Below are 12,876 nucleotides of genomic sequence, written 5' to 3'. Positions count from 1 at the left end.
ATCTATTCTGCAGAGTGAAAATCTGAGGAAGACAACAATGTAGACACTGAAAGAGAGAAAAAAGTCTCACTCTGCAATGGACTTTGTGTTTTACTTCACTGACTATCGTCGTTAATGAATATTATGCAATTTTTTGTAAATCATGCTAAATGCTAATGTGACCTTTAGGATGCAAGTTTTTATTTAAATGGAAGTATGTGTGTCCTGGGTAACCAGTGAGTGGTGAAAAATGGGAGGGCAAAGAAAGAAGTGTGCATTTTTTAACTTTAATTCATTCTTGGGATGTGGGCGTTGCTGGCAAGGCTGGCATTTATTGCCCACCCCTGGTTGCCCTGAGAAAGTGGTGGTGGACTGCCTTATTGAACCATTGCAAACAACTGAATGGCTTGCTGGGCCACTTCAGAGGGCAAGAGTCAACCATGTTGGCGTGGGCCTGGCGTCATATATAGACCAGACCGGGTAAGGACAGCAGGTTTCCTTCCCCAAAGGACATTAGTGAACCAGTTGGATTTTTGCAACAAAACAACAGTTTCATGGTCACTTTTACTGATACCAGCTTTAAAAAAAACTGAATTCAAATTCTCAAACAGCTAAGATGGGATTTGAACTCACATTTCTTTAATTATTAGTCTCGTCCTCTGGATTACTAGTTCACTAACAGAACCACTATGCCACTGTACCCTCTCATGGAGAAAATACCCTTAACACAAAAAAAGGCTGATGTGGAGAGTAAAACTGCGGATCTCAGATTTACTTCAACATTATTCAAACATTTCTGTTAGAATTGCCATAAAAGATTCAAGTAAAATAAATTGGACCACTTTTTTCCAGAGACATCCAGATTCTGCAATTAAATGACCTCCAGTAGGAAGAGTCATTAGATGAAGCAGAATTAGAAAGCAGTGTGTCAGGCACTGATAGCCCCTGAAGCAGATGGATTTGCAGTGCAGGTCCTACATGGGATTTTTTTTATTGAAATTGGTCTTGTTATTAATTAGAGCTCCTACAGAAATGTTTCAGCACAAAGCTTTGTCTGACAACTCTGGGATTGTTCCTGGTCTCAATTCTACTTAAGAAAAACGACGACCCTCTACAATTTAATAGCTGCTGCCCTATTCAATTGTTTAATGTAAATTATAGGATTTGGAGGCATCTGCTCACTTATCAGAGGTGACCGAGCAAAGATTATAGTAATAATCTCCTTTCTTTCTATATTTGTTTACTTTTTCAGACTCCAGAAGAACTAGAGGATGATTCTGACTTCGAACAAGAAGACTATGATGTGCGCAGCCGGACAAGTGTCCAGACTGAGGATGATCAGCTTATTGCAGGGCAAAGTGCAAGGGTGAGCTCGTCAGATCTCAGTGATTTTGCGTTTTGTTCTCATTAAATGGAATAAGCATAGCATTTTAAAAATGACTCCCCTTGTTAGGAATATGATCGCCTCTTAATAAATTGATGGCAACTAATGTAATGTCAACTGCCCTGTTACGCAGCAGACTAGTATGTATTTTAGAGCAGCACAAGGCAATAACATAGAGTTATACTGCCAGCTCTGCACCATTCTCTGGTCAGGCAAAGTAGAGCTATGTGCAAGCATTTTTTCATACAGGCATGAAGCTCTGCTCACTGGTGTTCAAATGCTATTTAAATTTGAACAGCTGATGTGACAATCAGTTCTTTAATGTTCCAAAGTGGAGTTTTGAAAGTTCAGTCCAGACCAGTTGCAAATACGTGACAGGACAAAGCAGTATGAAACGACCTTCTTGAAGTGGCTTCACATTGCTTGCCAGATTACAAACTGTTAGTTCAGCAACTAGCTACAATGCAGTTTTTGCGTCACTGTAAAAAAAATCATAGAATCATAGAAAATAGGAGCAAGAGTAGGCCATTCGGCCCTTCGGGCCTGCTCCGCCATTCAAAATGATTGTGGCTGATCGTCTAACTCTGTTCCCGCTTTTTCCCCATATCCCTTGATCCCTTTAGCATTAAGAAATATATCTATCTCCTTCTTGAATATATTTAATGGCTTGGCCTCCACTGCCTTCTGTGGTAGAGAATTCCACAGGTTCACCACCCTCTGAGTGAAGAAATTTCTCCTCATCTTGGTTCTAAATGGCATACCCCGTATCCTGAGACTGTGACCCCTGGTTCTTGACTCCCCAGCCATCAGGAACATCCTCCCTGCATCCAGTCTGTCTAGTCCTGTTAGAATTTTATATGTTTCGATGAGATCACCTCTCATTCTTCTAAACTCTGGTGAATATAGGCCTAGTCCTGCCATCCCAGGAATCAATCTGGTAAACCTTCGTTGCACTCCCTCCATGGCAAGGACATTCTTCCTCAGATAAGGAGACCAAAACTGCACACAATACTCCAGATGTGGTCGCACCAAGGCCCTGTATAACTGCAGTAAGACATCCCTGCTCCTGTACTCAAATCCTCTTGCAATGAAGGCCAACATACCATTCGCCTTCCTAACTGCTTGCTGCACCTGAATGCTCGCTTTCAGCGACTGGTGTACAAGGACACCCAGGTCTTGTTGCACCTCCCCTTTTCCCAATCTATCACCACTCAGATAATAATCTGTCTTTCTGTTTTTACAACCAAAGTGGATAACTTTACATTTATCCACGTTATACTGCATCTGCCATGTTCTTGACCACTCACCCAACTTGTTTAAATCACATTGGAGTCTCTTTGCATCCTCCTTACAGCTCACATTCCACCCCAGCTTTGTGTCATCTGCAAACTTGGAAATGTTACATTCCGTTCCCTCTTCCAAATCATTGATATATATTGTGAATAGCTGGGGCCCAAGCACTGATCCCTGCGGTACCCCACTAGTCACTGCCTGCCACCCGGAAAAAGACCCGTTTATTCCTACTCTCTGTTTCCTGTCTGTCAACCAATTCTCAATCCATGCCAGTATATTCCCCCTAATCCCATGTGCTTTAATTTTGCACACTAACCTCTTGTGTGGGACCTTATCAAAAGCCTTCTGAAAATCCAAATACACCACATCCACTGGTTCTCCCCGATCTATTCTACTAGTTACATCCTCAAAAAACTCCAGTAGATTTGTTAAGCCTGATTTCCCTTTCATAAACCTATGCTGACTTTGTCCAATCCCATTAATGCCTTCCAAGTGTTCTGTCATCACATCCTTTATAATAGACTCTAGCATTTTCCCTACTACTGATGTTAGGCTAACTGGTCTGTAATTCCCTGTTTTTTCTCTCCCTCCTTTTTTAAACGGTGGGGTTACATTTGCCACCCTCCAATCTGTAGGAACTGTTCCAGAGTCTATAGAATTTTGGAAGATGGTCACCAATGCATCCACTATTTCCAGGGCCACTTCCTTTAGTACTCTGGGATGTAGATTATCAGGCCTTGGGGATTTGTCAGCCTTTAGCCCCATTAATTTCCCTAGCACTATTTTTTTTACTAATACTGATTTCCTTCAGTTCCTCCCTCTCACTAGACCCTTGGTTCCCTAACATTTCCAGGAGGTTATTTGTGTCCTTCTTTTTGAATGTCAAATTAATTCAAAATCTACATTAAACCTGGACCATAAGATGATGATGGTGGTGACTTACATGGGCCCCACAGCCCAACATATCAGCAGTTATTTTTTTGAAGAGATGCTAAGGTATTTTTCCTATTTTCTCCCTGTTTCACCTCTGTGGGTATCAAGCCTGAAGCCAAGGAGCCTGTTAGGGCTTCTTTGCAACTGCATCTGACTTGAGAATGCAGCCAGAGCTCCACGTTTATTCAAAAAAATTCACTCTGCCTAGATCTTCCTCAATCCCGCCCCCTCCTGACAGAGTCGCTGATGAGTAAGGTGACTGCTATTAATAAAAAGCACCCCCTCTGAAAAACCCACTGATAAAACAGCCAATCTGCTGGTGGGAAATAAGACAGACAGATGGTTCTGCCAGCTGTGATTAGCAGTGCACCCCCTCCGCTCCGGTCGGGATCTCCAGTATCTTGGATTCTTGAGGCACATGGATATGCCCAACGCTCCAAAGGATTGGGCTCATCTGCCATGTCCAGTTTGAATGGGTGAGAAAGCAACTTACTGGTAGGCCAGGAGATGAATCTCCCTCACCGTTTTATGCCTTCTCCAGGCAGGAACAGCCAGGCCTTATCGTGTGCTTGATTCATTCCAATTTTCATGTATGCTCAATGTTGAACAGATCATAACAACTCGCTGATAAAAAAAATTTCTCCTCATCTCTCCCCTGGCTTTCTTGCCAATTATCTTAAATCTGTGTCCTCTGGCTACCGACCCTCCTGCCAGTGGAAACAGTTTGAATCCTTTGAAGAAATAAGAGGATAGTTAAAGGAAATGCACTGGATTTTATATAGATTTTCAAAAAGCATTTGATAAGGTACTGCATAACAAACTCATGAGAAAGATAATAACACATGGAATGAAGGGCAATATAGACACATTGATAGACAGATGGTTGGATGGCAGTAAACAAAGGGATGATGGGGTGAATGTTGTTGCAAAGGGTGTGGAGCTGAATTTAAGATAGTCAAAAAGATATTTAAAAGTGAGGTTAGAAAAAATCCTTCACACAGAGGATGGTGAAAATGCAGACTCTCTTCCACAAATCATTGAAAACAATGGACGGGGTGTAAAACAGGCACCTGACCCGAATCTGCCCCATTCCCGCCGGGCGGGTTAGGTTAAATTACCCCCTATAAGTCTATTTAAAAAGTAATTACAGTCCCTAGCACTTACAGCAAACACGATTTGCCCGCTATACGTGATGGCCGGTATAATGTTTCACAGACTTTATGGCAGATGACCACCCAAAATAATGCCAGTGCCACCATCTTTAATAAGACGTTATTGAAAGTGTAACGTATATTGCCGAGCTGTATGGGCCAGCAGAGAGTATCATGAGTGTAAGCGACTTTGACTCAAAGGCCGCTGTTAAGTGTTTGTAAGACACAAAAAATACATTTGGACCAGCAAAAAAACAACAGTTTTTATACAACAATAATAATAATTTTAAAAATTCCTGTTTGTGATTGAAGCCCAGCCTATGTGTATTTCAGAATTGCCTACGAAGCGCCCTGGTCAATTTCATAGCTCCTGAACTGCTGCGTTTGTGAATGACTTTCAGAAATTAACATTTAATAAGGGGGTGAATCAAATACATTACAAGAATGGACGAGGCGGGAGGGGGGGGGGGACAAAAGGTGACCCCAAACAGCTGCTCGAACGGCACCAAATAGCCGGCCAGCTTAGTGCAGTTTAATTGACTCCTATGGTGATGACAAATGGTTAGCGTCATTTGCCCGATATTGGTGGCAGTCCGGGATAAGCAGGGATGGTGTAAGTGGTGGGGACTGTAGATAGTTGGTTGAAAAAGAGAAATATTAAATAGTATGGGAAATGAGCAGGCGAGTGAGATTGGAGGCTCATGGCTATTATTAGTTTCTTATGCACACACTTGATGGGCCAAATGGCCTGTTTCCATTCCGCTCCTATAATTGATTCTAACTGATTGATACAATATTTATTCAATAGTTTTACCCGATCCACGAACGACAAGATGGCATTTGCATTGGAGAAAGTTTGCATTAAATAAATCGCCAGTGTGTTCAATAAAACAAATAATAAAGTAGACTGTTCAAGTAAGAAGGAAAAAATAAAATTGAAGTCAGATGCAAGAGAGGTGTCACATTTAATTTAATGCAGTAATCCCAGCTCCTCTGCAGGAGTTTGAATGTGTGGTATAGTCTGTTATGCTAAGTATATGGAGCAAGAATCATTCAGTGAAAATCAGCACTGCTGAATATTGTCTCAGAGACTGAGCAAATGTAAATTATACAGTGTGGAAATAATAGGAAACAACAACACGCATTTATAAAGCGCCTTTAACATAGAGAAACCTTGCAAGATCCTTCACAGTGGCATGTGGAAAATGAACACCAAGCCAAAGGAGCCAATAGGAAGGGTTTTTTTCACAGTAGTGGGTTTTAAAGAGGGTCTTAAAGGAGGAGAGGGAGGTAGAGAGGGGCAAGAGTTTAGGGAGGATATTCCAGAGAGTGGGGTCAAGGCGGCCTAAAGCACGACCGCCAATGGTGGACCGAAAGGAGGGATTCACGAGGCTGAAGTCCCAGGAACAAAATGTTCAGAGGTAGGGTTCCCAATTCTGGTTGGACGTATTCCTGGAGATTTCAATCACCTGACCTCCTGCCTCCAATCACCCTGCCCAAACAGCCTTTTTTTCCCATCTCCAGTATTTTTATAACTAATAAATGTAAGTGTTCAAAGAAAATGAAAAACACACTCAATTTGTTTTAATGCACCTATGATTTTTCACCCAGGTTGCTCGCAGCAATGTCCAGGAAATTAATCTTTCATTTCTGGAGAGTCCAGGGCAATCCTGCGGAGTTGGCAACCCTATTTGGAAGGGGCGGAGGGGGGGTGTTTTATAGGATCGAAGACGGTCACAGAGATAGGGAGAGTCAAGGCCATGCAGAAATTTAAACATAAGGATGGGAATTTTAAATTTGAGGCGTCTGGGTTTTAGGAGCCAATGTAGGTCAGTGAGGACAGTTGTGATGGGCAAGTGTGACATTGAATAATTGAACAATGGGTGTTAGTGAATCCCATAATAGTTATCCTCACATCTGCTGTAGAAAACTCCAAAGCCTGGAACTTGCTGTTGGCAGTATTAATGGATGAAGGCTAACACCTTCATATGACATTCATTGACTGCGATTTTAGCAGACGTTAACCCATTTAAAATAAATGAATTAATGCCCCCATTAAAATAGCCAACAAAAGAATGTCAACCTGCCAAAAGTGATTTCTAGACTCAACTACACTGAAGACAGTATAAAAGATCCAGGTGTCTTTAAACCTATCAGAATTTGCTAGCTAAAAGTTTTGGCTTTGATTGTCTGCAGGGCCGTAGGCTACATATTGTACCTCAGTAAATCTTTGTCATCCTAATACGCTTATTACAGGGCATAAGATTATAGTCACTTGTAATACTTTGGTAACAGAATATGTTGCCAAATAATGTATTATCAGTTCTGCTGTCAATGGTAATTTATAGACGTATTTTGTGTAGTACTAATCCTAGCCTCACATACCTTCATATTTTCCCAGGCAGCAAACTCCAAGTGATTGCCATTCAGGTCAATGCTAAAGAGGCAATGGAATACATAGGGAATGTTCTCTCCATTTCCCCTCATGGTACATTGAGTTCAATGCAGGATTTTGCCCAACACCTTCACTTAAGCACTGAGGATATATATAAGTCAACAACGATTTGCATTAATATTGGTCCTTTAACACAGGAAAACGTCCCAAGGCTCTGAGGGGCTTACAGGTTTATGAAAGGAATCCCAAAGTGTGGGGAACTATGTGGATGAAGACACAGACGCCCATGACGAGGCAAAGGCAAGGGGGATGCACAAAAGATTGGAGTCACAAGAGAGTTTGAGGGGATATTGAGTTATAAGAGATGACAGACATAGGGAGAGGCACGGTGTGATTTAAACATAAGGATCAGAATTTTAAATGTGATCATTAGGAGACAGGGAGCCAATGCAGGTTAACAAGGACAGGAGCGATGGACAAGAATGACAAGTGTGGTTAGGATAGCAGAGTTTTGGATGAGATGAAGTTTATAGAGGGTGAAGAATGGGAGGCCAACCAAGACAGTGTTGTCTAGACTCACCCTCACACATTACCACTGTTGCAAGCTGCACACCCACAACTGACAGGTCACACACAATGGCAGCTATTCAACTATGACAGGTGCATCACCCAAACACCTTGCAGGACACTCACCGACACACGTCCTGCTTTCTTGCAGGAGAAGGTGGCGCATAACAGAAGGCAGCAAGTGGCGGTGGCTCTAAGGAACATGAACCTGTTGTCCTCTCTCAGGATGACTGCATTCCTGTCCCACCCCTGCCACTCCACCAGTGCTCTTGCTGTTGCCTGTCAGCTAGCCAGCCCACTCCCTGTAGAGTATTGAAACTTTATTATAGGAACATAGGAACAGGAGTAGGCCATTTAGCCCCTCGAGCCTGTTGCACCATTCAATGAGATCTTGGCTGATCTGTGACCTAACTCTATATACCCTCCTTAGCCCCAAATCCCTTAATACCTTTGGTTAACAACAATCTATCAACCTCAGATTTAAAATTAACAATTGAGCTAGTATCAAATGCCGTTTGCGGAAGAGAGTTCCAAACTTCTACCACCCTTTGCGTGTAGAAGTATTTCCTAACTTCACTGCTGAAAGTCCTGGCTCTAATTTTTAGGCTATGTCCCGTAGTCCTAGTATTCAAGCATAGGAGACCTCCAAAAACAGGTACAAATGCATCAGCAGCCAGAAGCGAAACTAACCTGTAACTCCTGCATGAACCCTTTAAATAGCGCATGCTATTTGAGACCTGTTCAGCTGGGCATTGGCTGGAGTGTGGAGTTCCAAAATAGCAGCGGTCCCTTTAAATCAGTTTTGCACACTGATTCACCTCATAATCTCCCTACTCTACATGCTGCTGACGTTCGTTAGGTGCACATGTGCAACCACCTTCACCAAGATGGCATCCTGCACACGTCACGCCGGAAGTGTGCGTGCACATCTCAGACGCCTTTTTCGGGGCTTACGTGTCTGCGTAGCATCTACAGAACAGGCACTAAGCGGGGCAATTTAGCCCCCAATGAGTTTAGTCTTCCCAATTGTGAGCTGGAGGAAGTTGTTGCTCATTCATGACTGGATGTCAGATAAGCAGTGAAGGGCCGGAGATGTAAAGCTCGTGTCATCGATGTACATGTGGAAGCTGGCTCTGCAGATGATGTCACAAATGGGCAGCGTATAGATGAGGAAGAGGAGGGACCAAAGATCGATCCTTTGGGATTCCCGAGGTGATGGTGGGAAGAGATGCTGGGATGCTCTGGTTACGATTTAATAGGTAAGAGTGGAACCATGTGAGGGCAGGTCCACCAAGCTGGTAACAAGGGAGAGGCACTGGAGGATCATGTAACAGGCTGCAGAGAGGTTGAGGAGAATGAAGAGGGATAGTACAACACGGGCACAGTCATAAAGAATGTCATTTGTGACTTTGGTTAGGCCGTTTTGGTGCTGTGGGAGGGGAGTAAACCTCCCCAGATTCAGATGGGGAGTTGTGGGAGAGATGGTCACAGATCTGGGAAGCAACATGTTCAAAGACTTTGGAACAGAAAGGAAGGTCGCTTGCTAGGACAGAGGGGTCAAGGGTAGGGTTTTTTTTTTAGGGCAGATGGTTCTGATGGCAGTTTTGAAAGGGAGGGGACTAGTGCCTGAGTAGAAGGTACCATTTGCAATGTGAGCTAGCATGAATGCCAGGATTGGAAGCTTGGTCGTCAGATTTCGAGTGGAATTGGAGTCAAGGGAGCAGGAGTGGGTCTCGTGGATGAGTTGTGTTTCCAGAGGGAAAGGATAGGAGTGTTTGTATGGAGAGAGAGGTTTAGGAGGACAAGAGGGTGGTGAATTCAGAGGAGACAGGACAAGGGTAGTTGAGATGGAGACTGAAATCACCAAGCATGAGGAGTCACTCAGTGGAGAGGCTGAAGGAGGAAAGGAGGGAAGATAGTTCAGGGCAAACTTGGGATGAGGCTGGGGAGGGCAGTAGACAACAAGGTCAGAGAGGTGGAACATGGTGAGGTGCTAGAGGAGTGGAAGGGTAAGAGATATATGTGTGCCTTGGTGATTAGGGCCGCTGTGCCTTTGCAGTGATTTGTGTGAGGCAGGTGGAGGGGAACTATAGCTATGGAAGCAGTCCTTTTGTAATCTTAATGGCCTCCAGATTACACCATGTGAATATTCACAGAGTGTAATTTCAAGGCAGATATATGGGTTTTAAAGGATAAAATGGCTTTGTGTTTTATCCCCACACAAATCATTGCAAAAGCACAGTGGCCTTAATCACCAAGGCACACATATATCTTCCTTCAGTGTCAATTCTGTTTGGGAGGAAAGTGAGTTTTTTTGGCCCCGATATTTACAGGGAGACGGGGAGGTTGGGGGGACGGCCGAAAACGGCAGCACCTCATTAACATCCTTTTCTTCCGTTTCCCGCCCGGCCGCCAGCCAAATTGACAGGCTGGCTGGTGGCCAGGCGGGAAAACCAGCAGCAGGAGGCTGCAGCTGGGGACCCTTGGGGACAGTCCCCGGCAATCGGGAGGGAGGGGAGATTGGCATTCGGGGCTTTGAGTGGGAGGGGTGGCGGGAAGGATAGCCAACATTGCGGCATGCAGAGACAGCCGTCGGGGCTTGGTGGGAGGGGGGGTGGTGGGGTGGTGTCAGCGATCGCGGCAGTGGGGGAGAGAGAGGCTGCGATCGGCAGAGCGGGGTGCTGAAGGCTTCCTCGAGGGACTGGGGGAAGTACTCCTGGTCTTCCTGGCCCACAAAGAGAGCTGCAAAAGGCACTTACCTTGTGAAGCCGCCAGCTCTCACCTCCCTTTCACTGCCAGGTTTCCCGACCCCTGGGAAACACGCACAGCAACTGTAAAATTTAAACCGGTCTCCCAATTGCAGTGTGGAAGCCTGATTTAAATATGTTAATGAGGTGTCCCGCCTCTCCACAGTGGGACACTCGGACATCTCGAAAGCTGCTGTCATAAAAACGGCAACGGGCGCGTACGCGGTGAGTTGGGGACGCGTTTCCCGGTTTTTCATTTTCAACGCGCCCCCCGACCCTCTTCTGCCCGTCGTGGTGGGGTTAATGTCGAGGGCTTTGGGTCTGATGCCTTTATATATAAACCAAGCAGCGTACATGCAGCTGGAAGAGCCAAACACCATTCCCGTGAGGTGGTTTTTGTTCCACGTCTGCCAGCGTTTGCCACCATTTTATTCAGGCAGCAGATAGACTCACCTGAGCTCATCCTTGCAGGCCAGAAATGCAATGTTCACATTTCTGCCACCAGCAGATCTTTTCTCAATATCAAGGAAGGAATCCAGAATTGTAAAGAAGGAAAGACTTGCATTTATATCAAGCTTTTCACAACCTCAGGGCGTCCCAAAGCGCTTTACAGCCAATAAAGTACTTTTTGAAGCGTAGCCACTGTTGTAATGTAGGAAATGCGGCAGCCAATTTGCGCACAGCAAGATCCCACAAACAGTAATGAGATAAATGCTTAGAAAATCTGTTTTAGTGATGTTAGTTGAGGGATAAACATTGGCCAGGACACTGGGGAGAACTCCCCTGCTGTTCTTCGAAATAGTGCCTTGGGATCTTTTACATCCACCTGAGAAGGCAGACGGGGCTTCGGTTTAACGTCTCATCCGAAAGATGTCACAAAGATAATTTTTGAATCACTCTAGTATATGTGGACAAATTCTGAATACAGGCAGTGTTGCATGAGTTCGAAAAGATTTGAAAACTATCCATTCTGACTTTCATTTTTCTGTACAGGCCATCATGGCTCAGCTACCCCAAGAGGAAAAGGCAAAGATTGCTGAGCAAGTGGAGAGCTTCCACCAGGAGAAGAACAAGCTGGATGCTGAGGTGGCGAAGTGGGACGACAGCGGCAATGACATTATTGTGCTGGCAAAGCAGATGTGTATGATTATGATGGAAATGACCGATTTCACCAGGTAAGAGAATGCAGCCAATGTGCTTACCTAATCCTTACCCAAGAAAGGATATACTTGCCATAGAGGGAGTGCAACCAAGGTTCCTGGGATGGCGGGATTGTCGTATGAGGAGAGATTGAGTAGACTAGGCCTCTATTCTCTAGAGTTTAGAAGAATGAGAGGTGATCTCATTGAAACATATAAAATTCTTACAGGGCTCGACAGGGTAGATGCAAGGAGGATGTTTCCCCTGGCTGGGGAGTCTGGAACCAGGGGTCACAGTAAAGGGTAGTCCATTTAGGACTGAGATGAGGAGAAATTTCTTCACTCAGAGGGTGGTGAATCTATGGAATTCTCTACCCCAGAGGGCTGTGGAGGCTCAGTCATTGAGTCCATTCAAAACAGAGATTGTTGATTTCTAGATATTAAAGGCATCAAGGGATATGGGGATGGTGCAGGAAAATGGCGTTGAGGTCGAAGATCAGCCATGATCTTGTTGAATGGCGGAGCAGGCTCGAGGGCCCGGATGGCCTACACCAGCTCCTATTTCTTATGTTCTTATGTTTGTTACGATTAATAATCTGAATGTACCCACCACGCAGCAAACAGAGCAAAACGCTGGCCGTACTGGTGCAAAGATGTTTTGTGTCTCGAGTACTACTTCCACTGGTTTGGGCAATGCTGGTCAATATCTAAATGGCCGGTTTCACAAGTAACAGAAGGAGCCAAGGTGTTTGTTACAATTAACAATGTGAATGTATCCACCGTGCACTAAACAGAGCAGATACTGGCCAACGTTATGGCAGCGGAACGGGAGAAGCGTGGAGGAAACTCCTCGTCTTTATGTCTATGGGTACTATTTCCCCTTCTCCAGAAATGCTCTTGAGAAATGCTAGTCAATAACTACATGAGCAACAGCGCCCTAAGCCTAGAAATTGGATTGAGCCCGAATCGGGGCACGCGGCTAATAAGGACCACGGCAATTTGGTCCGACGGCCTCATTTGATTATTACCGGCGGGCTGCAGGCACTGGTCGCAGCTCCAGAGGCAGCTTGCTGGTCACAAGGGGGAGTGAATTGGGCCAGCTCGGACACCAACCGAGGTCCTCAGCAGAGTCCAGGAAGGGGGAGGCAATCGGGAAGGGGACAGGCGGTGACCAATATGGCAGGTGGCCCACTTCCCGCGCGGAATGAGCCTGCGCATGCCACCTGCCATATTGGACCCTTAGGTGCCAGTTTTACGCCTGTAAAACGGGTGCGACCCCATCCAATTT

The 12,876-nt window shown here is 44.9% G+C and overlaps 1 protein-coding gene across 1 annotated transcript in view; it reads left to right on the top strand.

The window, feature by feature from the left end:
* ctnna2 (catenin (cadherin-associated protein), alpha 2) overlaps nt 1–12,876 on the top strand; it is a 1,371,619-nt gene that overhangs the window by 1,243,756 nt on the left and 114,987 nt on the right. The window contains exons 14-15 of the mRNA XM_067981945.1: nt 1,232–1,345; nt 11,443–11,624. Of these exons, the coding sequence (XP_067838046.1) occupies nt 1,232–1,345; nt 11,443–11,624 (296 nt within the window). The remainder of the gene's footprint in view (nt 1–1,231; nt 1,346–11,442; nt 11,625–12,876) is intronic.

Source organism: Heptranchias perlo, chromosome 1, assembly GCF_035084215.1.
Source record: "Heptranchias perlo isolate sHepPer1 chromosome 1, sHepPer1.hap1, whole genome shotgun sequence".
Classification (NCBI taxonomy): domain Eukaryota; kingdom Metazoa; phylum Chordata; class Chondrichthyes; order Hexanchiformes; family Hexanchidae; genus Heptranchias; species Heptranchias perlo.
The sequence above is the reverse complement of the archived record's forward strand: the minus strand, read 5'-3'. Positions and strand labels throughout refer to the sequence as shown.